Source organism: Pogona vitticeps, chromosome 5 (assembly GCF_051106095.1).
Source record: "Pogona vitticeps strain Pit_001003342236 chromosome 5, PviZW2.1, whole genome shotgun sequence".
In the NCBI taxonomy this organism is placed as follows: domain Eukaryota; kingdom Metazoa; phylum Chordata; class Lepidosauria; order Squamata; family Agamidae; genus Pogona; species Pogona vitticeps.
Genome location: NC_135787.1, coordinates 82,787,462 through 82,813,594, shown reverse-complemented (window position 1 = coordinate 82,813,594; position 26,133 = coordinate 82,787,462). Strand labels below are relative to the sequence as shown.

The window sequence follows — 26,133 nt, the reverse complement described above, 5'->3', positions numbered from 1 at the left end:
TATTGTATCTTTATCCTACTCTTTGTTAGAAGCTCAAATTAGTATGTCTTGTCTTCACTTTCCTTTTATTCTCACAACAGCTTATAATAAACATGGAAGTGTTATCCAGATAATAGATTAACAGAGTTGATAGAACTGTTTCCATTTTTCAAAAAGGCTTTTTATTTGTCATCCTCTCTTAAGAATCAGAGTTTTATATCATGAAACTTAAACTGAATGTGATACTCTGATACTCATCTTAGTATGAACTAGTCAGTGACTGAAATCCTTTTGCATAGTTAAGCAAATGCTATAACTTTTGGAACCAGATTATTAAAAACCCTCAATATAAATTATCTGTTGCATATTTGGTCATGTGACGGTGTGCAACAAGCAATTTCTGCAGAGACTTGTGGAACACTTCCAAAGGTTACTCCATTTGTGTACCTGTGCAACAGGATGTCATCAGATGTGCTATAATTATTTGTCATGCCCTTGTTAGTTAAAAAAAGTAATATTGAATAATCAATGTTTTTCCAATGTTAAGATATTAACATAATGCAGCAGCGAAAGTCATGCGTTTAGCTTATGCATATACAATATTGAGTGCATAAACTCAATATGTAAAGATATTTTGTGCAGTGGAACAGTGGAAACACTAGATTTAACCTGATGTGACAAACCACTGGTCAAATCCCTGCTGAAGTTGAAAAAGTGATTTGATAGTTTGGTGGCAAGTTTCTAATTCTCAGCCTAAAAACATGTAAAGGTTGTTGTGAAGGTACAAAACCAAAAACATGCTCCCAGTTGTCCTGTACAGTGATACCTTGACTTAGGAACTTAATCCGTATTGGAATGGTGTTCGCAAGTCAAAAAGTTCCTAAGTTGAGGCACCATTTCCCATAGGAATGCATTGAAAACTGATCAATGTGTTCCGGGAGGGGGGGGGGCATAAATAAATAAATAAATAAATAAATAAATAAATAAATAAATAAATAAATAAATAAATAAATAAATGCATGCATGCATGCATGCATGCATACATACATACATACATACATACATACATACATACATACATACATACATACATACATACATACATACATACATACATACATACATACATACCACTGCGAGTCCCACGCTGGGACTGCAAAAAACAAAAACAAACAAATCCAAAAATAAACATTGGAGCAAGTCCCACGCTGGGACTGCAAAAAATAATAATAAAAAATAAAACAAAAAACAAAAAAACACCCAAACACCACCAGCTCTCAATCCACCCCACCAACAAAACAACAAACCTTTTAAAAAAGCAGCACCTTACCGGTTTGAAGCCTCCTCAGCCTCCTGGGCTTCCATCGCTGTTGTGATCGCTGCAGCCGGGAGGCTTGAGCCTGGCCGTGTTTCTTCGGCCACTCGCCTCCCAGCTCGCCTTCTACTTGCCCCTTGCCACCCTCCGTGGGCCGATGGTGGGAAATTCAAATGGCGGAGGGTGGCGAGGAGCGAGCAGGAAGGCGAGCAGCCGAAGAAACCCATCCAGCTCAAGCCTTCCAGCGCTCTGCTGCCTCCGCTGTGGCTGGAGGCAAGCAACCAAGCGCCCAGCCAGCTCAAGACTCCTGGCGCTCCACTGCCAGGGGTGAGCGGCCGAAACGCCTGGCCAGCTCAAGCCTCCCGGCGCTCTGCTGCCTCCGCCATGGCCAAGGGTGAGCAGCCAAACACCTGGCCAACTCAAGCCTCCTGGCGCTCCGCTGCCTTTCGCATGATGTATTCTGCATACAGTGGTGCCTCATTTAATGATTGTCCGCATTATGACAAATCCGCTTTACGATGATCTTTTTGCAATCGCAATTGCAATCGCAAAATGATGGTCTAAATGGGGGAATTTCACTTGCTTCGGGAACCGATTTTCATTTTACAACAATCAAAAACAGCTGATCGTCGGGTTTTACGAGGATCAAAAACAGCTGATCATCGGGTTTTCAGAATGGCCACCAGGTGCTTAAAATGGCTCCCCGCTGTGCTTAGGGACGGATTCCTCGCTATATAGGCAGCGAAAATGGCCGCCGTATGGAGGATCTTCACTGGACGGTGAGTTTTTACCCCTTTGGAATGCATTGAATGGGTTTCAATGCGTTTCAATGGGGTTTTTAATTTCACTTTACAATGTTTTCGCTTAACGATGATTTTCCTGGAACGGATTATCGTCGTTAAGCAAGGCACCACTGTATAAGTTAAATAAACCGGGGGACAATATACAGCCTTGTCGTACTCCTTTCCCAATTTTGAACCAATCAGTTGCCCCATATCCAGTTCTAACTGTTGCTTCTTGTCCCACATATAGATTTCTCAGGAGACAGATAAGGTGGTTAGGCATTCCCATTTCTTTAAGATCTTGCCATAGTTTGTTGTGGTCGACACAGTGAAAGGCTTTTGCGCAGTCAATGATGCAGACGTAGATGTTTTTCTGGAACTCTGTTTTTCTCCATAATCCAGCACATGTTCCCAATTTGGTCTCTAGGCTATATGGTAGGGGTTTTTAAATGGAGCGTTGTGCCTTGTTATTTTGAATATGGTTTTGGTGTTCATTTTGTTTACTATTTTCAGCATGCCATTTGTTTGATTCTTTTAAGTATCTATATAATTACTGGTTTTAGCTTTTAAACATTGTTTTTTTAATAATGTAAGCAGCCTTGGGTCTTTTTTAAGAAAATGGCTTTTATAAACCTGTTCTCATTAATAAGAAATAAAATATGCAATGTAAGAGATACCCAGTTCAAAAGAAAAAAAATTAAAGTAAAATAATGGATGCAATTTAAAAATAATTTTAAAAGTGCTGAGGAGGTAGCATACTAGTTTTTCCAAGTATCATGGTTTCAGCAAATACAGTGGTGCCTCGCATAACGTTTTTAATTGGTTCCAAAAAAAAAACCTTATGCGAAAAAAACTTTATGCGAAACACCATTTCCCATAGAGATGCATTGGAAACCGGTTAATCCGTTCCAATAGGCACGGATTGCCGTCCTTAAGCGAAAAAACCCATAGGAAACATCGTTAAACGATACAATGTATCCTCCATTGGAATGTATTGTAGCTGACTCAATATGTTTCAATGGCTTTGCGAAGTCAATTTTTGCAAAATTAAGTGTGTCATAAAAGGGTCAAAAATGGTTTTAAATGCTTGGATTAGCTTCTGCACCCTCTAAAACGGATGCAAAAGTTAATTTGGCTTTGATCTGACTTTTCGTTAATTAATGGTGAATTTTTTCCCCCCAACTTTTGACAGCTGTCAAAATCTGACAGCTCCATTATTTCCTATGGGGGAAGAAAAAATTCACAAAAAATTAATGAAGACTCAGCAACTGTTCTAAATTCTTGGGTTCGTTAGAGGACCCCCTAAGTTGTGTACAAACCTGATTTGGCTTTGATCTGAACTTTCGTTAATTTTTTGTAAATTGTTTTCTCCCCCATAGGAAAGCATGGAGCTGTCAGATTTTGACAGGTCCATTGGTTCCTATGGGCCAAAAAACAAAAATTCACAAAAAATTAACGAAAAGTCAGATCAAAGCCAAATCAGGTTTGCACATGTCTTAAGGGGTCCTCTAACGAATCCAAGCATTTAGAACCGTTTTTGACCCTTCTAAGACACTTTTTTAATTGAAAAAAAAACATCGTTAAGTGAAGCAGGGGACCTAAAACAAAAAACGTTAAGCGAAGCATGGTCCCAAAAACGCTATGCGAAAATTGCCCATAGGGAAAAACGTTATACGAAGCACAATCTGACTCTGAAAAAATAAACGTTAAGCGAAAAAAACGTTAAACGAAGCAAACGTTATGCGAGGCACCACTGTACTTGATTTTTCAGAAGGTGTTTGTGATAGAATGAGGTGGGAGTTCGGAAGGCAAATGCTATTTTCCTGAGAAGAATATTTTCTGCAAACATCATTGTTTTTAATCAAGAGAATCTTGGTAATAATCAGTTTTGTCTATGAACAGAAGGTACTTCCATTCATTGACAAAGATAAAGCTGTGAGTGTAATTTTGTGGAATGAAAATTTCTTCATATTACTGATTTAAAATACAGATTACCACTCTGGCCCTTCTGATGTCTTGATTTGGCCCTCTGGGGTTTCCTAAATGACCACACTTCACTCTAATCAAAATAGTTAAAATTCCTGCCCTTTAACTGAGTTGTTGACAGTAAAGACAATTAAAAGGAATTGTAGACATCTTTTTATTTATTTATTTATTTATTTATTTATTTATTTATTTATATTATATTATATTATATTATATTATATTATATTATATTATATTATATTATATTATATTATATTATATTATATTATATTCCGTCTATCTGGTCGGTTAAGACCACTCTAGGTGGCTAACAGCATAAAATAGAACAGTGAATATATATAAAACAATTTTACATAAAAATAGACATGATAAAATAGACAATAGAAGGGAGAAAGAGGGAATCAGGGATTGACTGGAGGGAAGGCCTGCCGAAACATCCATGTTTTAAGTTGATTTTTAAAGGTACCCAGTGAGGGAGCCACACGAATCTCAGGAGGTAGGTTGTTCTAGAGGCGAGGAGCCACTGCTGAGAAGGCCCGATTTCTTGTCTTTTCCTTCCGGGCCTCCCTCAGTGTTAGGCTCCTCAGCCTTACCTCCTGGCTCGCATGAGTGACATGGGTAGATCTTGGTGGGAGTAGGCATTCCGCCAAGTATCGAGGCCCTAAACTGTTTAGGGCTTTGTACGTAAGCATCAGCACTTTGAAGTCGATGCGGAACCGGATGGGCAGCCAATGCAATGCAGCCAGAGTGGGTGAGATATGTTGGTCTTTTTTCACTCCACTAAGTAGTCTGGTTGCCGCATTCTGCGCCACCTGTAGTTTCCACAGCAGCCTCAAAGGGAGCCCCACGTAGAGCGCATTACAATGGTCTAATCTTGAGATTATGAGTGCCTGCACCAAGGTAGTGAGCGTCCCAACATCAAGGTAGGACCGCAGCTGGGCTATCCGCCTAAGGTGAAAAAAGGCGGAGCAGACCACGGACGCCACCTGAGATTCCATAGTGAGCGTCGGGTCCAGATGGATCCCCAAGCTGCGGACCCCGTCCTTGGCGGGCAGAGTCACCCCCCCAAAAAGAGAGGGAGTTTCCCAAATCCCCAACTGTGGGGGCGCTCACCCTCAGTACCTCTGTCTTGTCCGGGTTCAGCCTCAGCCCGTTCTCCTGCATCCATTGCAGTACAGTCCCCAGGCAGCGCTGAAGGGACAGGACGGCATCTCCTGCAGTTGGTGAAAAGGAGATGTAGAGCTGAGTGTCATCAGCATACTGATGACACAAGGCTCCACACCCCCTGATGACCCCACCCAGCGGCCTCATGTAGATGTTGAACAGCATTGGGGAGATAATCGACCCCTGTGGAACCCCACAATTGAGACTCCACGGGGCTGAGACACTCTCCCCAAGCTGCAGTCTCTGGGGACGGTCCTCCAAGAAGGAACGGAGCCAGGCCAGTGCCAGGCCGCCGATTCCCAGCTCGGAGATCCTCCCCAGGAGGATACCGTGGTCAATGGTATCAAAGGCCGTTGAGATGTCGAGGAGGACCAGCAGAGACACTTTGCCCCTGTCAGCCTCCCTCAACAGGTCATCACACAGGGCGACCAATGCCGTTTCTGTACCATGGCACAGCCTGAAGCCCGACTAAAATGGATCCAGGGCCTCTGTTTCGTTCAAGTGCGCCTGGAGCTGGTCGGCCACCACCCTCTCAACCACTTTGCTTAAGAAAGAAACATTGGCGACGGGCCTATAGTTGCCAATTTCGTCCGCCGCCAAATTAAGTTTCTTTCTTTTTAGACTGCATTTGATGTTTAACCTACCCTGCTATCTTGTTTTTAATCTGTATCCTTTGTAATTTTAATGGGTTTTTAATGTACTTTCCTTCATTTTTTCAGTTTTATGGTGGGGTGAGTTTATGATTTTATTATGGTTCTGTCTGCTCTTATTTCTTTGGTGGGGCAATGATTTCTGTGACATTTCACATTTTCTCTGCAACCTGCATTTGAACCTGTAAGCAAGTACAAACATGTTTATGAGTAATCTGGTCTTTCTCATCAGATTATTCATAAATATATTCAAACCCTCCCATAGACTCAAACATATGTTGCAGGAAAAAAAATGACATGCCACAGAAATCATCCCCATAGCTGTAAACCATCTTGAGCGTTATCTTTATTGTAAAGCTGGGGTATAAATATAAAGAAGTAGTAGTACTAATAGTAGTGTGGGTATTTTTGCTCCCCTCCTTTTTCCTTTTCCTGCCTTAACTGAAAGGGAGCCTCTAACAACTTCTTGAATTTGGTCTGTAGGCTAGAACAAATTCCATACCCAAATTATAAGTAAAAGCGTTCAGATAGACATTTTGAATATGCTTCAATATTATGTATACTGTGTGTAATAGTTTGCAAGTGTATTTTTTAGAACATGAGGATTCATATTAGGATCCAATAGCCTGTTCAGTGAGTTCCGTGTATTAAATTGCTTTATTGCAGTATGCCTCTCTCTCTCTCTCTCACACACACACACACAGAGAGAGAGAGAGAGAGAGAGAGAGAGAGACAGACAGACAGACACACACACACACACACACACACACACACAGAGAGAGAGAGAGAGAGAGAGAGAGAGAGAGAGAGAGAGGGAGAGAGCACACTTCTTAATAAGCCCTTATGTAAGGGCTTGTTCACAAAGAAGAGGAAATCCAAACTCAACTTCATGGAAGGAAACATTTTCGCATGCCAAAAGAGCTCTTTGTATCATGGTGAGAATGTTATTGGCTTGCAGTGAGAGTGTCATGTAATTCCTAAAGCTGTCAGCTGAGGAAGTTTATGCTTCCTTCTATATTTACAATATTGTGCTTTTTTGTTATCTTGAACATACAGAATGTTATGTCATCCAAGTTGCTCATTTCTGCATTAATAACCACTGCTTGTGAATATGAAGAACTCTTTAACTTTTCAACAAGGATCATTTTGGTTATTTTGTTTAAGCTATTAAAAAGTGTGCTGCTTATGCATCGCCCCATAGTGCTTAAAACACTTGATGGTTTACAAGATAATTATGCAGACTACATATTGTGCCCCCTCCCCTCCCCTCCCCACGAGCTGGGTACTCATTTTACCAACCCTGGAAAGATGGAAGCTTGAGTGAACCTTGAACTGGCTACCTGGGATTGAACCCTGGGCCGTTAATACAGTTTTGGCTTCAGTACAGCAATTTAACCACTGCGCCATGAGGCTCCTTACCCAACTGACAGATATATTATATTGGCTGTGTTTATTGTAATAGGTACATATTCCAGTATAAGTATATTGCCTTCTTTCATGTGTTTTTTCCTTGACCAGCTAACTTTCCTTTTGCGCCTCCTCAGGTATAAATAGCAGAAACATATGAAGTAATTGCACTGACTTCCATCAAATGAGAGTCAAGATCTCACTTCTGTTACTAGTTTAAATGGCACTGCTCTTGTTTGCTTATGCTAAGTTCTGCACTAAGGGATGAGGGATAACAGGATCAAGAACTCCATGTACGCTTTTATTGGTCATAAACTTTTTTTCCCAGTTATGCCATGGAATTTTTAATAAAGGAATATTTTAAAGAATTATTTGTTTATAATCTTTCTGTAATCTTCACGTTGATGAGCACATGATGAATATGTAGAACTTGCCAGTAACTTACTATTTGTGTTATTGATTTAATGCTTGGAAATCCAGTGTGTAAAACAATATTTGTGCATTTGTGTTACAGTTCACAACTGGACTCTAGAGGAGACTCTTCAGTGGTTGATAGAATTTGTGGAACTTCCTCAGTATGAGAAGAATTTCAGAGAAAATAATGTCAAAGGAACGACATTGCCAAGGTGGTTTTTTCCAACCCTGAAGAATTTCAATCCATGTTGTGCCTTTTTATCTCAAGTTTTGAAACATTACTTTCAGAGAAGAGCAAAATGTGGACTTTGTAACATACTTAGATGATACATTTTTCTTTTGTCTTGAAATGTGCTTTATTGTGTTTATAGCTTGTGCAGAGCATGCTGTGAAATATTTTAATCCAAATTAATATAAACATTTGTTCCATAGACATGGTGCAATAGTACTTTGATAATGAAATGGCAGTACAATTGTCATTTGAAACCTTTTCCAACTTATACTTTAAGACTGTAGACATTCTTTTATACTGTAATAGCAAAACAGTCCCTTCTATTGAATAGAAGCACTTGATTATATCCTAGTTGTTACCATTGGGCTCAAAGTGAATCACTGCAGCTATATATTTATTATGAAAACATTTTCTCCAGATACAAATCCAGAGAAATAGTAAAATACGAAACTTCTGAAGTTCATGATCAGTTTGGCATAGGAGAACATCTTTGTTTAACTTGATATGGCATTAGATTGGTACATTATGCTCTACCATCTCTATTTTAACATGCACAATATAATCACTGTAATTGATAAGAGGAAAAAACATGCTGACTATTTCAGTGTGCGATGTTGGAATTACTGCATAAAGCAAAATGTGCATTTTTGTTGTGTTCTGCACAAGGTTTGTGCCAAGCTGGGCACGCGCAACTCTGCCTCTCTGCACGCAGCTATCTTCCTCCTCTGCGCAGCAATCGTGTTAGGCTCTGGTTGCAATGGAACCCAGCGTGCGGGGGGGTATAGTTGCGCACCCACGCAGGGACAAAGTTGCATGTGTGAGAGGCGGAGTAATTAGTCCTGAATTTTTGCTTTAAAATCTCTTATTTCATTGCGTACAGGATAGCAGTCAACGAACCAGCATTTATGATCTCTCAACTAAAAATCATTGATCGGAGTCACAGGCAGAAACTTCAGCTAAAGGCTTTGGATGTTGTTTTATTTGGACCCATTACACGTAAGTAAAATTGCTATATACTCCCACTCTTACACACACCTTTTAGCCACTTTCAGAAGACATTTTTCTGCTAAACTATGCTCACCTTTTATTTAGACCAACACATTCCGCTGAGAAGATACCAGTTAGCAATGCATGGTATTGTGGTATTATTCAGTGTTTCTCCTTATGAAAGATTCTTTCTCCAAATACAAGGCAGTGGGACCAGACCTGAAAGCTACATCAACATCCTGCTTCCTTCTGAGACCAGAATAGAAGACCTTAAATTACTGGCTATAATGGCAATAAATTCCCTCTACAGTCTTTTTCTATGTGACTGTGTAAGGTTCACACTCCATTCCATCTAAACCATCTGGAATTATTAAACAGTTGAATAACAACAGTTGAAGCCAAGCCCATGTTATATTTGTACATACCAATGGAGAACTCTACTTGGACTCCAAGGCAAGGAAGAAGAAACCTAATTCAGGTCAACTAAAGGGCTCATACACCTACCCTAATTAAGGTTTTTGGATCTGTGGCTTGGATTTCAAGTAGATTTCCATGATAGCATGCATAAATGACTAATGTGTGGTAAGTGTGAGTTACTTCAAAACAGTCAAGCATGAGAGCTTTTTAAAAAGTTGGTTTTTTATCTTTAGTTACTTGTCTTTCAAAAATATACTAAGTATAATTATAATAGCTTGTCGAGGAAGGGCTCATTTTTGCTCCTGCTTGAACAACAGGTGAAATAATTGACTACCAACTTCTCTTGTGATTCCTTTCAATTTCAGAATTGGTTTTCCATTTGTTTATTTGGGTTTGTCTTCTAAAACATGGCTTTGCCTGCCTGATCCTTTGAATACTGGCCACAGATTTTAGTGCATTTTCCCTTACATTCAGTTAGATCCATATCTCTCCATGAAAGAAGCAGTAAGGTGAATCCTGATAACTGCTGTATCAACAGTAGATTTAGACTTCTTCAGGCTAATGTTGTGTGGCCTGAGATGAATTTTGACATCTGTGTCCATATTGTTCACTTAGTACAGTATACTGTTTTTTTCTTAAATAAGAAAAATTGTGATTTAGTAACAAATCTGTGTGAAATAAAGTTCTTTACATAGAAACTTAGTGTCAGAAAAATGGATTTTCATAACAATTAAGTGAAAATAGCTGGCTGGATAGCTCAGTATGTTGGAACACCTGGCTTAAGGAGTCAGGGTTTGCAAGTTTAATTCCCTAATCTGCTTCCCAAGAGAAGAGCCAATCTAAGCTGCTCTGAGTGCGCCCAGAAGGAAGGACTGGTAAAGAGTTCTGGGAGGGGTTTCTATAAAGTAAAATTGATTGGATGGCATATAATTAATCATGATCACTTTTAATTTATTAGCTGGCTAGATAGCTCAGTTGTTTAGGTATCTGGCTGCAGAGCCAGAGGTTGGGAGTTTGATTCCCGACTATGCATCATAAGAAGAGAGCCAGACTGTGTAGTCAGTTGGCAAGCTGCACAGTGCAGGATACCCCATAAGAAAGGAATGGTAAAGCTGGGAAAGGGTTACCACAAAACGGAATTGCCTTGATGGCGTAGTAGTAGTAGTAGTAGTAGTAGTAGTAGCAGCAGCAGCAGCAGCAGCAGCAGCAGCAGCAGCAGCAGCAGCAGCAGCAGCAGCAACAGCAACAACAACAACAACAACAACAACAACAGCAGCAGCAGCAGCAGCAGCAGCAGCAGCAGCAGCAGCAGCAGCAGCAGCAGCAGCAGCAGCAGCAGCATAAAATGAGAACTACATTCAGATGTGATGCTGAACCATGGATCAATATTATTTGGTTGGGCTTGTGGGCTTGTCACTACTCCAGTGTAGCCATTGAAGTCTTCAGAAGTTTTTATGTTTACAATCTTTATAAATGATGGTTTGAAGTTGAGTTGCTTTCAGTAACGACAATTAGGACTAACCATACCTTTTTGTATACAGTGGTGCCTCGACTTACGACCATAATCCATTCCAGAAGATGGACGTAACTCGAAATGGTTGTAAGTCGAAGCACCATTTCTCATTGAAATGCATTGGAACGCGATTAATCCGTTTCGAGAAAAAAATAATAACAAAAAAATATATAAAGCACACAGCAAGCCCGGTCGGAAGGTGTGGGGCTTTAAAAAAAAAAACAGCAAAGCACGCTCCGTTGCTGGGGCTATAAAAAAAACACACCAAAAAACCAAAAATAAACAGCAAAGCAAGCTCCATCGCTGGGCCTTTTTAAAAAACAAAAAACCACCAAAAATAAACAGCAAAGCAAGCTCCATCACTGGGGCTTTTAAAAAAATAATAATAAAGCAAGCCCTATTGCATGGTGCTGGGGCTGCAAAAGAACAAGAACACACACACACACACACACACACACACACACACACACAAAACAACACAACACAGAAACATAAGCCCCCAACCCAAAATAACACTGCAAAACCCACCCAGAACAGTTTTAAAAAGCAGGAAACAACACCTTACCTTACCAGGCAGCCTCCTCCGTACCGCACACTCTCTAACTGCTGGGGTGAAAAGCTACAAAGAAGCAGCCTTGTCACCACCAACAGTTAGAAATTTGAATTTCCCGCCTTTTCCCCCTGCCTTTTTGTGCTTGTAACTGGAAGCTCCGGCCACAAGTTGAAGCAAAATTTTGCAGCCAGATCTGGTCATAACTCGAAATGGTCGTAAGTAGGGATAGTCGTAAGTCAAGGCACCACTGTATTCAGGTAGCATGGTAGGCTGTAATTAATGTAAAACTGCAGGAAAAGTCTACTGACTCCTCTCATGGCTGCAGCAGCGGAAAGGAACAGATTACACAAGACTGAAAGTTGGTGCTGCTGAAATATGATGTAGTGTTATTTCCAAATCCTCTCAATGTGCTCCGTATCTAAGTTCCTCTGTGTGCTCAATTTGGATGTAACTGCATTTTTCAGGTCCACATCACAACTGGATGAAAGATTTCATACTTACAATTTCTATTGTGATTGGTGTTGGAGGCTGCTGGTTTGCATATACTCAAAACAAAACATCAAAAGAGCATATCACAAAAATGATGAAAGACTTGGAAAGCCTTCAGACAGCAGAACAGAGCCTGTGTGAATTGCAAGAACGGTATGTGAAGAAAAATAGGGTTTATATAAAGCATTTGCGTCTTCAGTATCTTTAGGTGGGTGATATACAGTACTCATATTTCAGATCGCTAAAACTGAGATTAGTGACTTGTATGAGTCATCTAGAGCAGTGGTTCTCAAACTGGGGTCCCCAGATGTTCTTGAACTGCAATTCTCAAAAGCCTGCACCACGTGCTGTGCTGACAGGATTTCTGGGAGTTGCAGTCCAAGAACATCTGGGGACCGAAGTCTGAGAACCACTGATCTAGAAAATATATGGTTAAAGTGATATGTGATATAAATAGAGACTTTCTAGATTACAGTATTAGCTGTTAATATACCACAAAATTTCTTGAAGTATTCAAGATTAAGAAATTCTGAAATTCTTCAAAAATGGAAGAACCTTAATAATGTAATTGTGAAACTCAGTTAATTTGCCAAAAGACTGGTAACCCTCCAGTGTTCCACCTCCCCATATGTTTTATAGTGAGAGGCGCATGATGATACTATAAACGTAATGGTTCTTCTAGACAATTAAGTCCAGTCGTTTCTGACTCTAGGCGCTGGTAATCATCCCCTTTTGCAAGCTGAGGAGCTAGCATTTGTTCATAGACACTTTCCATGGTCACGTGGTTGGCATGACTAGACACCATAGAGTACCTTAAATTATTTGTCCAGTCAGGAGAGCCATGGGGACAACCAAAAATAATATTAATTTATGGGGAAAATGTCTACTTTGAAGGCTTGAGAAAGCACAAGAGGAGAGTCGAACTGTTGCTGTAGAAAAGCAGAACTTAGAGCGCAAGATGATGGATGAAATAAGTGATGCCAAGCGGGAAGCATGCCGTCTGAGAGAGCTGAGAGAAGGAGCTGAATGTGAACTCAGCAGACTTAAATATGCAGAAGAGGAGCTGGTGCAGGTATTTGTAAATTTTCATTCACATGTTTGTTTTCAGTTTACTTTTACATTTTAATGACACAGTATATGCATAATGGTTCACTGTTACACAGTACTTGTGTACTTCTGCACACCATATTTGTGAAGACTGTTCCAGCTTGTTTACATTATATATTTGCCATCAAGTTGAAACTGACTTATAATGACCTTTATAGAGCTGTCAAGGTAAGTGAATAGGTAGCCACGTTAGTCTGTAGAAGCATATCAGGCAAAATCCGAAGAAACAAACAAACAAAAATCTAAAAAACAAAACAAAACGGCAAAAACCTGTGGCACTTTAACTGTTGTATTTTAACATGAGCTTTCGTGGACACGTCCATTTCATCAGACATATGGAAACAGAATGAAATATTGAAACAGACACCAAGCCTGGGCAAAGATGAAGGGGGAGAGAGAAGGAGTGTGTATGTGTGCAGGGGGGGGATGAAGACGGGATTCACAAGGGAGAAAGGAAAAGAGAATATTAAATATAAGGGTGAAAGAAGATGGCAGAGGAGTCCTCTGTGTTAATGTAAGGAATATTGACCATTTTTACCTTTGAGCCTTGTGATGAGAGATGGGCTTGGTAGTTGTAAAGAAAACAGCAGTGGATAACAGGAGAAGAATTAAATTTGGTAATGTCTTAAGAAACCTAGGCGTGTATTCAATCCATTTGGATGGGTCTCCATCATACATATAAATTTTTATTTCAGCTCTTTCTCTCTGTATCGATCTGTAAGGATTCTGTTCTAAAATAATGACTGTCAAATCTTCCACAGAGTGCCGTGGTAAATTGAAATGACTGGAGATAGGTTTCTGGTTTCTGATGTCAGGTTTGTTACCATTTGTCCATTTTCTTAGAGAGTGTCCTGTTTGTCCTATGTAAAGTGTAGAGGGGCATTGTTGGCAAAAGATAGCATAGATCACATTAACTGAGGAGCAAATGAAGCTGCCTTTGATATTGTATGTGGCTTTGTTAGGTCCAGCAATTATGTTGCCAGAATAGATATGTGGGCAGAGTTGGCATCTGGGCCAGTGGCAACATTTAGTCCCCCTGTCTGTGTTGCTGTTTGGTGGTCTATTGTGTGTTATTATTTGCTTGAGGTTGGTGGGTTATCTGTAGGCCATTATGGGTCTCCCACCAAGGGCTTTGGAGACGTGAGGTGTTCTTGTCAAGGATGGGCTGGAGATCTTTTGAGATGCAGGTGAGCGGTCTCAGTTGTGGACTGTAAGTGACAACTAGCGGTGTTCTGTCATTTGTACTCTGGGGCTGTCTTGCAGTAAGTTACTTCTGAGTATGTGTCTGTTCCTTAATCACATGCGGTGGATATTGTAATCTAAGGAATGCATTTTATAGATCCTTGAGTTTGGAGTCTCTCTCCTGTGGGTCAGAGCAGATGTGATTGTATCTTTGGACTTGGCTGTATATGATGGATTTTGTTGTGTGTTCAGGTTAGAAGGTGGAAGAGTGCAGGTAGGTATATCGGTCAGTGGGTTTCCAGTACAATATGGTGCTAAGATGTCCATGTTGTAGTTTCACAGTGGTGTCCAGAAAATTTGTCCGTTGCATAGATTGTTCCAGGGAAATATAGATGTTTTGGTGAAAGTTCTTGAAGTCCTGGTGGAATTCGAACTCAGGCTTCTTGAGTCCTAGTCTATCACTTGGTCCACTACACCATACTGGGTACCACCAGCTACTTCATGAAGTATACGGAGATCCAGCAGAGACACTGTATGTTGCATTTGATGAAGAGTTGCTTTACAGTGCATTTTGTGAGAACAAGGGCATCTTTGTCTTCACACAGCTAGGTTTTCTTTAGCAAGATTATAAGTTTCAGGTGTTTTGGCAGGGACAAACTATGATCAGTTTCAGAAAAGTAATCTAGATATATGAAACAGCAGTTCTCTTGATACTTCAGTGTTTTAATTCAAAAGCATTACTGCCAATCACACTTGTTAGGAAGACATCAGCAAAATGTAAAGTTTCAGGTTTCTGTCCAAGGCAGCCCTCTTCAATCTGGTGTCTTCAATATGTTATAGATTTCATCCTCTGGCTGTCTAGAAAAAAAACCTGATTAATTCATGAATTGATTCATGATTCATTGGTTCAAGAGGAAGAGATTCATGCTTCATGGTTCATCAACTTTGATGGATCACGAAACAGGACAAACTGCCGTCTTGGCAGTTCATTCCCATCTCTACTCTTGACTGGTGCATAAACATATAAGGGGGAGATACATGCTTTTGTATGTACACAGACACACAGTCAGACACACACACGTGCACACACACATAGTATAAATAAATGAATCTAGAGGGGCAACACAGTCTGTATTCTACTGAATATATTAGTATTTTTAAGTAGTTAAAGTAACTATTTGTTTAAAGTTTGTGTGGTTGATTGGGTGTATGTGTATGTTTTCCAAATCTGTTCTGGTTCACTACTGAATTAATCATGTAAAAATTTTACCTTTATTACAGAATTATTTTCAGCAACTCTTTAGTTGTTCTAGGTGTACTTACATATTTGTAATGGGCAAAAGCTTATTTATATATATATAAGGCTTATATTATATATATAAAAGGCTCAATGTCTCCATGATTTTGCATATTTTCCTTACCCCTAGGTCCGCATGGCTTTAAAAAAGGCTGAGAAGGAATTTGAACTGAGAAGCAACTGGTCTGTTCCTGATGCACTGCAAAAATGGCTACAGTTGACTCATGAAGTTGAAGTACAGTATTACAATATTAAGAAACAGAATGCAGAAATGCAGTTGGCAATTGCTAAGGATGAGGTAATATGCATTTATATTAATAATGTGAAAAACATCAAAAAAGCCATGGTTTATTGATTTGTTTGTCTGATCCTACGATCCTGGGACATGGGTTTGATTCAGAATATTTGCATTTTCTTGGCAGCCTGTGCATGCTTATAGAGACCGCACACTCATAGATGGGCTAATTTTAAATTTTGTGCAAAAATTGCCATTATAGTTCTGGAGTGTTGCTGTTATACCTCCACCTCCAACTACCTGTGTTGTGGGGAACTTTTTCTGCCGTTCTGGTGACCTCCTGCTATCTAACTCTGGTTCCTAAGTATTCTAGCTGTTAATTACTGAGCTAATCCAGTTTTAGTCCCAACTAAACTAGACCCATTGAAATGAATGGGATTTGTTTAATGTTTTAAACATTTTACTCCTACACCTTGAGGCTGATGATGGCCAACTTCTCAGAAAAGAATCACGTTATCCCACTAAATATAATATATATTTGTCCTATTTTTACAAGTATTTGTACATTGTCTTGGGAAGACTTGTTTTGAAAGGCAGTTTATAAATGATTTTCAATAATCAATTAAATGTTATAAAGTGCCAAAACACACACATACACACACACCCCTATGCTGAGTCAGTTCCTTGGGAGTAGCTATTGAGAATACCTCTGGTTATGCCTTAGCTGTCCTCACTTATGCATAGCTAGAGGAACTTTGATAAAGATGTTTTGAAAGTTCTGATAGGACAGTGTGGCTCTTGAGAGATGCTATGATTGGGTCACTATTAATTTAAGTTGATATTATTATTCATAACATAACTCATTGACATTGAAAAATATTTTTTATTCACTTTATTATTTAGGTAAGCGTTGACTTCATGTTTGTCCTTAATTTTAGGCAGAAAAGATCAAGAAGAAGAGAAATACTGTATTTGGGACATTACATGTCGCACACAGCTCTTCTCTTGATGAAGTGGACCATAAGATTCTGGAAGCCAAGTAAGAGAGTTAATTTTGTGTAGCTTTGTATGTGGCTTTGTGTGTATTGCAAAATCTTGTGTAGTGTTATAGAATTCAAAACTTAATGTGGGCTCATGACTTGAAAGTGTTTTTTTAACTCCATAGGGAGAATTTAGCTCCTTTAATACATGGTGTTTTGCGTATTAACATGGCTAAATATATGTGATAGAAAATGTGCCTTGTTTATTAAATAATAATTGAGTTTTCTGTTGCTTCTCAGGAAAGCACTTTCTGAATTAACTACTTGTTTGAGAGAGCGTCTCTACCGATGGCAACAGATTGAGAAGATCTGTGGCTTCCAGATAGCGCATAACTCAGGATTACCAAGTCTGACTTCATCGCTTTACTCTGATCATAGTTGGGTGGTAATGCCACGAGTCTCCATTCCACCATATCCAATTGCAGGGGGAGTTGATGACCTCGATGAAGACACCCCTCCGATAGTTTCTCAGTTTCATGGTATGTTGTAGCATATGTAATCAGAGATTGGACAAGTGGAGAAACACAGGACTTTGGGAAAGTTGAGAGCCTGGCAGACTGAAACAGAAAAATAAAACCATTTAAGTTAAGAGTGATTTGTAGAAGGCTGGCAAAGCAGAGGTACTGGATATATAAAAATTACAAAGATAAATAAACCTCAGATATTTATTTAATAGAAAGTGTTTTGAATTTGAGAATAAAGGGTATTCATGGAAGAGAGAATGAACCTGTGGTTTTGGTGAATACATGCTTTCCTTAATGATGCTTTAATGTTTGTAAATGAAAAGGAATGGAAAAAGGAAGAGCCCCCTCTCCCCCATCTTCAAGACTGTATTTTGCAAACTAATAATCCTCTTTCAAGAATCAAAGAAGGAAATATGTGCTGCCTTTGGATTCCAGCTTTCCTCTTTTAAGATAGGGTGAAAGAAGAGTTAGGGCTATTTTCTGCTTGCTTATTGGAAAGTACAGGAAAGAGCCTTCCCTACAGGACTGGTGTCTCAGTAGCTGCTTGTAAGATAAAGATGGTCATTAGTGTTCTGTCCAAAGAGCAGCATTGGAACGCTTACTGTCCCTGCTTACTCTTTCTCTGGGAACAGTGTGACCAATGCGATGAAGAAGGAAGGAGAATTCAGTACAGATGGTTGGTGATCAACTCTTAAAACTTTATTTACAAAGCTGATCTAGATGTCTTCACCAAAGGCTAATTAGTCAGCAATTAGTTTGTCATGTTTGTCACACCACACAGACCTGTGTTTTTATTGCTGAAATTTGATTTTCTACCACCTACTCCTACTTTCTTGGTCTCCATGATCACTGCAGATGGTGACAGCAGCCATGAAATTAAAAGACACCTGCTTCTTGGGAGGAAAGCGATGACAAACCTAGATGGCATCTTAAAAAGCAGGGGCATCACCTTGCCGACAAAGGTCCACATAGTCAAAGCTATGGTTTTTCCTGTAGCAATGTATGGAAGTGAGAGCTGGACCGAAGAGAAGGCTGACCGCCGAAGAATTGATGCTTTTGAATTGTGGTGCTGGAGGAGACTCTTGAGAGTCCCCTGGACTGCAAGGAGAACAAACCTATCCAGTTTGAAGGAAATCAACCCTGAGTGCTCACTGGAAGGATAGATTCTGAAGCTGAGGCTCCAATACTTTGGCTATCATGAGAAGACTCCTTGGAAAAGACCTTGATGTTGGGAAAGTGTGAAGGCAAGGGGATGACAGAGGACGAGATGGTTGGACAGTGTCACCGAAGCAACCAACATGAATTTGACCCAACTCCAGGAGGCAGTGGAACACAGGAGGGCCTGGCATGCTCGGTCCATAGGGTCACAAAGAGTCAGACACGACTTAACGATTAAACAACAACAACAACAACCTACTGCCCTTCTGTCATGCTCAGTATTTTGACTGAGATTGTAAGAACTTCGTATATACTGTGTACTAAATAATGCTTGCAACATCAGTGTTCACAACCAAGACAACTGCTTGTACTATGTGTGTGCCACTTTGTGACAGTTCTTCTAAAAACAGACTGTTCAGCTGTGATTCTCTATTTCTCATTTCCTCTACTTTCATTTGTTTTGTATCTGACATGTATCAGTAGTACATGCAACTTTTTCCAGTTCCATCTGGACTTGAATGATATCCAGATGGCCAGTGCTTCCTCATTGAGCTGATTTTCCAAGACCTCTTAACTTAAAGAGTTGCTTCTCTCTATGACTGTTAGTAACAACTGTGTAGAAAACAACTGATTAGGGCTATTCCAGTTATCATAGCTTATGTGGAGCGAATTGCATACAGAGGCCAAAAGCTTCTTGTGTAGTTATGCTGACATAGTACAAATAGCATAGCTTTTGGGGGCAGATTTCTTCAAGTTAAGAAACCACCATAGACGTTTTCTGTTGTTCACTAAATTGTGCAACTTAGGAAGCAACAAGTAATGTCTACAGTGACTTCTGAAGTTACATTTGTTTGAATTGTGTTAGTATTACTACACAAGAGAATATTGGCCATACTTTTAAAAAAAATTAAGAAAAACAGCTATGACAGTTGCTTTGTGTTTGGGTAAGAAGTGATTAGCTAATGAAAAAAGGAGTCAGGTTCTGTTATTTTATCTTGCGTGCTGTCTCTTTGTGAATGATAGCAAGTGCAAGAGGGGATCCTATAGTCTTTCTCAACCTTTTTTTGGCTGTGATCATAAACACAATATGAAAGAAAAATAGTCTGAATCAGGATTGTATAAATCACATAACGAACCTTATAAGATGGTGTGTGAAGATTCGTTTCCAGTCTGTAAACGTAAAGGTTCCTCTTGACATTTAGTCCAGTTGTGTCCGACCCTAGGGCTCAGTGCTCATCCCCGTCTCCAAGCTGTAGAGCCAGCGTTTGTCCATAGACAGTTTCTGTGGTCACGTGGCCAGCACGACTAGACACAGAGCGCCGTTACCTTCCCACCGTGGTGGTACCTATTTATCTACTCGCATTTACATGCTTTCGAACTGCTAGGTTGGCAGGAGCTGGGAGAAGCGACAGGAGCTTACTCTGTTGTGGATTTGATCTTACGACTGCTGGTCTTCTGACCTTGCAGCACAGAGGCTTCTGCGGTTTAACCCGCAGCGCCTCCACATTCCAGTCTATAGTCAACCTTCAAATGTGCCAGATGGCCCCTGTTGACAATGGTTGCAGTGAACCATCTTGACTACTGAAATTGGTGTCATTAACATTCAGACTGGCATTTGCTATGTAAAGCTTGACATCCTTTTTCCTTCTGACAATGCAGCCATAACATTGCACAGCAATATCAGGCTATTTCCTAGTGTTGAATCATGGGTGTAGAAGCAGTATGTCCCACATTCATGAACAGAAAGATTTTTTAATCGGGTTCCAATTTGAAGCTTGTGCCTACGTTATCCCATGCTAAAATGACTTTTGTGATTTTTAATATTTTGAACCCATTTGTTATTTTTCTTGAAATTATAGCCTGTTTAAACACAAGTCATCTTTCTAAGTTGAACTTAGGTTCAATGAGACAGTACAGATTCCTGCTAAATAACTGAGCCAGGTGTCACTGCCAGCAATATAAGTTTGTGACTTCCCGTCTGACCTTCTCTACTAAGACTTTAAAATGTTAACCAATCCTCCTGTCAGATTCTATCAAGTGGAGGTCAGTTTCACACCTACTGTGCCCTTGCATGCTTCATTTACTGGTAAATTTTAAATGTAGATTAATCCTTGAAAAGGAGAAATACAGTTTATACATGATTAAAATGAGCTATACCTCTGTTGCTTTTTTGCTCGTGATTGTGTAACAGCTTATTCAGATGTAATTTTCAGAAGTTGTAGTAGGGTCTCATTCTTTTGTTGAGATGGAATAAAGTAGTAATGTAGTTGGTAACAGAGAGGTTGCTTGATTTTGAATAAAGTGTTTCTGTGCTCTTGTTCTCAGGGTCCATTGTAAAAACTAGCACCTTAGCAAGGAGCAGTAGCATGTGTCGTTCCCGGAGAAATGTTGTGCCATCATCTCCTCAGTCACAGCACACAGCACAAACACAACATGCTCCACATGCACAAGCCACTTTGCACTCTGCAGATCCAGACATCCTTTCAGTGTCGAGCTGCCCTGCTGCTTATCGTACAGAAGAGGAGGAGGAAGCCATCTACTTCACTGCTGACAAGCAATGGTATGAGCATTGGTAGATTCCAGGGAAGACTTTGGGTTAGAAGTGGTTTTGAATGCTGGGTCTCCACCATGTCCATGGAGTGTGTTTGTGCCCTTGTGGCCTTTGGCATGCAGAAAGAATAATGAAGGGACTGTTCTTAATAGGTCCCATACACCTTCCCAAAGGGACTCATGAGTTACTGCAAAAAGGTGGCTGCAATTAGCATAACCTCAGAGGATACCCATTTAGAAACCATGAATGCTGAGATTATAAAGTCGTATGGCTATGAAAATAATGGAGGAGGCTGTTTTGGGTGCTTTCCCTATGGACTTACCTGGATTAGCAGAGGTCAGTCTAGTCTTTTGGCAGTAAATGTTGCTGTGCCTTAGTGTGAATGAGAGACAAAGGTTTGTGGCAGAGTTCACTCAGCTTTTGTGTGAATCCAGCATACAGCACATTACTACCTCAGATGAATAAGAGTGGGTCTCCTGTAAAATTACCTTTTAATGCAAAATGGTGGGAGGATAGAATTTATAATCCTGATAAAAATGTGCATAAGATGTTGAGTGGGATAGATTTCTCATATACGTGTTTATGATGTCTGATAAATGTTACTTAAGCATTGTTCAGGCATTCCAACATGTGATGAGGGAACCACAATAGTCCTGCACCACACACTCATGCTGAGAGTGACAGTCTAAAGAGAAGAGTTTCCACTAAATGTGTGGGTGAATCTGCACCTGATTGGGAAGCACTGTAGAGTGCTGGATCATGTGGAGAAACTTAACATGTCGTAGAAGCTTCCCCCTTCGGAGAAGAGTGAGGATAGAGAGAGTGAGGACCAGTATACTCACTGTCCTCATGCTTACTTTAATACTTTTTCCAAATGTATTTGTAAGATTTTAGTTGATTTAATGATAAAAAATTATTTGATTAATTATGTAATTCAGTTTATTTGGCATGTGTGAAAAAGTTTTGAAATAGAGCCCACACCTTCTCTTTCTTTATATGGCATGTGTTTCAGCAGATAGTGCCTTATAAGAGCCATTCCATCCTGTGTAGAGGATGAGATTTCTTTTTCATTATGGTTTTCAGCTTGCATGCATATTCCCCTAACCTTTTTGATACTCATTGGAGTCTTTGCATTTTCTAGGAATTGAATACTTAGATGGAATGTCTAAAGTTTTTTTCTTATATTAATTGATTTTGGAAATTTATTGATGGAATGAAATTTCATTTGACTACTGAAGATGCTGTAGGGGATTTAAAAAAATTGTAAATAAAAGTTTCTCATCATTTATTCTTGTCTTTGGTTCAGGGATGCACAAGATGCCATTTCTGAATGTGACTCCTTCAATTCCTCTGTTGGAAGGAAGCAATCTCCTCCTTCAAGTCTTGAAATATATCAGCCCTTGTCGCCTCAAAAAATATCACGTGAGGAACTCTCATTAGAAGAGTCATCTACAGGAGACTCTTCTTCTGTAACCGCTGATATTTCCAGGGGTTCTCCTGACTGTGTTGGCATGACAGAAACTAAGAGTATGATCTTCAGTCCAGCAAGCAAAGTGTACAATGGTATTCTAGAGAAGTCCTGCAGCATGCACCAGCTCCCTAGTGGGGTTCCAATCCCCAAGCCTCGTCACACCTCATGTTCCTCCACCAGCAGTGAAAGCAAAGCTGCTCATGAACCTTCTGCTGCCCCTCGGATAAGCAGCACCTCACAAGACTTCTCTCAGAATGGGGAGCGATACAAAAAGTCCTCCAAAATAAAAAGTCTCTTCAAGAAGAAGTCAAAATGAAGCTGTGGGAGAAGGTGCTTAAAAGTGGCATTGTTAGACTTCATTGTTGTTTCATTATTTTTTAAATTAAGAATGTAGTTTCCAAGGTTTCCCATGCTTCAATGCCAAAGCAGGAAACCCTCTTAAGTCAACTTCCTTTTTGATTAAATGACTTAAAAGTCGACTTGGGCCAGCTGTTAGAAATTTAAAATTTCAAGACAATTTAAAGTAATTGGTTTATTTATTTCTGCTTTTTTTTAGTTTATATACAAAACTTTTTAAAAACAAAAAAACAAAAACAAACCCTACAACACTTTAACACAAGCTTTAATGGACTAGTAAGCCAGCATGGGCTTGCCAAAGTTTCTTCTTGTTTACCAGAGCATCTTCTTATCTTTCCACAAAAGCTATGGCATTTGCATACTGGACATTAATAACTTTTAAATAAAGTAAACTACTTAAATTGCACTACTGTTTTCCTGACTGGAAAGTATCTTCACAAGTGGACATCTAGACTTGGACAGTGATGGAAGATATTGGTTGTTTTGCTGTTGTTTTTTAAGGTCATTTTTATTAGGGACTAGCATTTCTAACTATTGAATTCTGGAGCTGGAACCTCATCTCCTCCACAAAATGCTTACTCAAATGTATTTAGTAACCTAATGGAATGGGTCCTGCTGAAAAGATCATTATTATCCAGGGCTTTCACTGTGATTTTTATGCATTGCACAGGATGTATGGTAAGAAAAAGATTGAGAAAAGATTCCACATGCAGGTGAATAAAAGTCAAAATCAAGACTTGATTTTGAAAGGCTTTTTAAGACATTCATAATCTTAAAACTAGGATAGGGACAACTGTGGGCACTTGTTTACATACTTTGACAGACAACGGATGTTTGATTTGTGACTATTTGTACTGTGGCAAAGATAATAAATTGAAAATATTATTGTTCTGACTTGTTCTGATTTTGACCACTCCTTTACCCAACCCACATTTCTTCAGTTGTAACTCATACTCTTTGTTGAGTGTGTTAGTATATGTTACTGGTACTTAAAGTTCTGTGGATGTTCTCAACTTTTTGTAGTGTTGAGGAATATGTAGCCTTCCAGATGCTGTTGGATTGCAACTCTTACCAGCCCCACCAACCATAGACAGTCTTCCTGGATTGTAGTGCAAAAAGGCACAGGGCCACAGTTTCCTTCCTCCTGTGTGGTTCTAATGCTAGGCTTTAGTTTTATGCTACACTAATAAGCATTGTGCTTGGACACGTCTTCCGTTTCCTTTGTTCAGCTTTTTTTCCTGGTTGCTGGTTTGCAACCAAAGTGGTGAATCAGTTTTTATATTCCCTCCTCCAAACCAAACTAGTAATTTATAAATGTGTACTACAATCTTGATTTAAAGGGCAGATATAAATTTAGATGCACTCACACAATGCCAGAATTATTCAGAATAAAATATCAGTCAGCCCACTGCTTCCAAATGAAAGGACTAGAACTGCAGTTCTATATAGTTACCATTTTTGATGGTACTGTAAAATCCTACTTTTGCTTTTACTTGGACAAATTCACAGATGCATATGGAAAGACGTGATGACTGACGGATGTACTTATAAATGGACTCCATTAAAAAGCACTATTTAGAAAATATGTGAAGTTACAGGAATTGTATATTTGTACTGTTATAATTTAAATGGCTTGTTCAAATATCCAAGACATTGTGTGAAGTTGTAGTTGAACAGTGAACATACAGGAGTGACCGACATTTATTTGTGTGCAACATTTTGCATGTTTTTATGCTGCTAGTTGTAATGTAGTTTTTTCATCAGATGTTAAGACATCTGAGTGGAATGATGCTTTTTGTATTGAGAGAATACACTTATCAATTGCTACAGCCTGGTGTCATCTCAGAACCCAGCGTAGAGATGAGTCAGGTTTTCACTTGAAAGAACCCTTATGTTCAGCATCTTGTATCATGTTTTAAATTACCAGTCAGTAATAAAAGAAACATTTGTAGGAAAAGAAGTGTTTGGCTGTTCAAAGCCATCAGAATATTTATTTTACTCAAATGGGCTTTGAAAGAAATGTCTAATGAAGACTAGAGTGTGCTTGTGCTAGTATGGACAATTGCAGTCCTAACACCTTAGCAGGCTATAGTTTTCCATTGTCTTCCTATTAACTGCATAGCAGGATGATTGCCAGCCCAACTATCATGCTGATGTGTAATCATCTTTGAAATATTTATCTAGTTTTAGTAGATGAGAGACACTGCAAGCTAGTTTTCCTTTCAGTTTTTCTAGCTGCCTTGCACTTCCTTTCTGGTATTGCATCAATAGGTTAGATAGGTTTTAATCTGGAGACTCTTCTCTTCTACCATTAAATTTGTTGCCAGATCACCAATCAGGAAGTTGCATCTTTTTATTTACTCCTGCTCTCTTTACTTTCTGTTTTCATTCTCTTGTGTAGCTATACGTGTTTCAGTAGGTCCAAGATTATGCACACAGTTCAGTGCTTTACCTTTGCATTGGTGTTCTGATCCCATCCGTCTTCCTGTCACCTTAAATTCTCGTGCATATCTTGTGGGCATGTTAATTAATACGTAAAATAAGGATTGTTAAATTAGTCAGTACCTTTGGACCCAGGTTTAACACTTCTTTAATTATGACTGACTCATTCCCTTCTCTGAACTGTTTTTGACAAAGTAATTGTAGATACACAAAAAGAGTTTGCTCCACTTGTGGTTAGGTGTCATAGTTCCATATCCCTATAGTACAACAGTTAGTGATATCTTACGAGTAACTTGCAACCACATCAAACTCAGATGGGACTGAGCGAACTCTGGCAAAGTTAGGTAAAGGTACCAACAAATCCAAGAAGATGACACTTGACAACCAGGCAGGAAGGCTATGAAAGGCAGGTATAGTTTTGTGGAGGAAACACCCTTAGGTGTAAACATGGGGCCCGTTGAGATACCACACTTTCTGAAAATTTATCTTGTTAGATCTCAATCTGACTGGATCCTATTTTACAAAAAGCAGTGTCTGAAGAGAACATTGTACAATAAAGTACAACAGGATTGCACAGATTGGGTGCTACACGTAGGCAGCTCATTATACCTTGTACAGAGGAAGGAGTGCTTGATCACACAAAGGAGATCATCTGACCAGGTAATCATATGAATCATACCAACACTGTTGCAATAACATTTGAATAATACCGTCTGCATGTTTTGCTGATGTTTAGAAATGGGAATTACCAGTGAAAAATCGTGATGTCAGTTAAAATAGAAAAAACAACATTTATTCCAAATTTATCTTGATGGCATATCAAGTGTCTCTTTACTGGAATTAAAACATTCCAGAGTTTTCTAATGTCTAATTTGCCAAGTAGCAAATATCTGTCAAAAGTTTCAATAAAACAGTTTGCTTCAGAAGCTGATATGCATGTA

At 39.4% G+C, this 26,133-nt stretch overlaps 1 protein-coding gene across 2 annotated transcripts in view; it reads left to right on the top strand.

Annotated features, from left to right (window-relative positions):
• Positions 1–23,644, top strand: part of STIM2 (stromal interaction molecule 2) — an 87,221-nt gene extending 63,577 nt beyond the window's left edge. The window contains exons 4-12 of one of the 2 annotated variants that reach the window (XM_020780406.3): positions 7,798–7,909; positions 8,810–8,925; positions 11,864–12,041; positions 12,783–12,960; positions 15,605–15,772; positions 16,648–16,748; positions 16,990–17,228; positions 20,697–20,931; positions 22,229–23,644. In XM_020780406.3, coding sequence (XP_020636065.3) covers positions 7,798–7,909; positions 8,810–8,925; positions 11,864–12,041; positions 12,783–12,960; positions 15,605–15,772; positions 16,648–16,748; positions 16,990–17,228; positions 20,697–20,931; positions 22,229–22,709 — 1,808 coding nt within the window. In that variant the 3' untranslated portion in view covers positions 22,710–23,644. Of the gene's footprint in view, positions 1–7,797; positions 7,910–8,809; positions 8,926–11,863; positions 12,042–12,782; positions 12,961–15,604; positions 15,773–16,647; positions 16,749–16,989; positions 17,229–18,068; positions 20,536–20,696; positions 20,932–22,228 lie in introns of those variants that run through there. The other variant, XM_073001116.2, reaches the window with a different exon arrangement.
• The last annotated feature ends 2,489 nt before the right edge of the window (positions 23,645–26,133 follow it).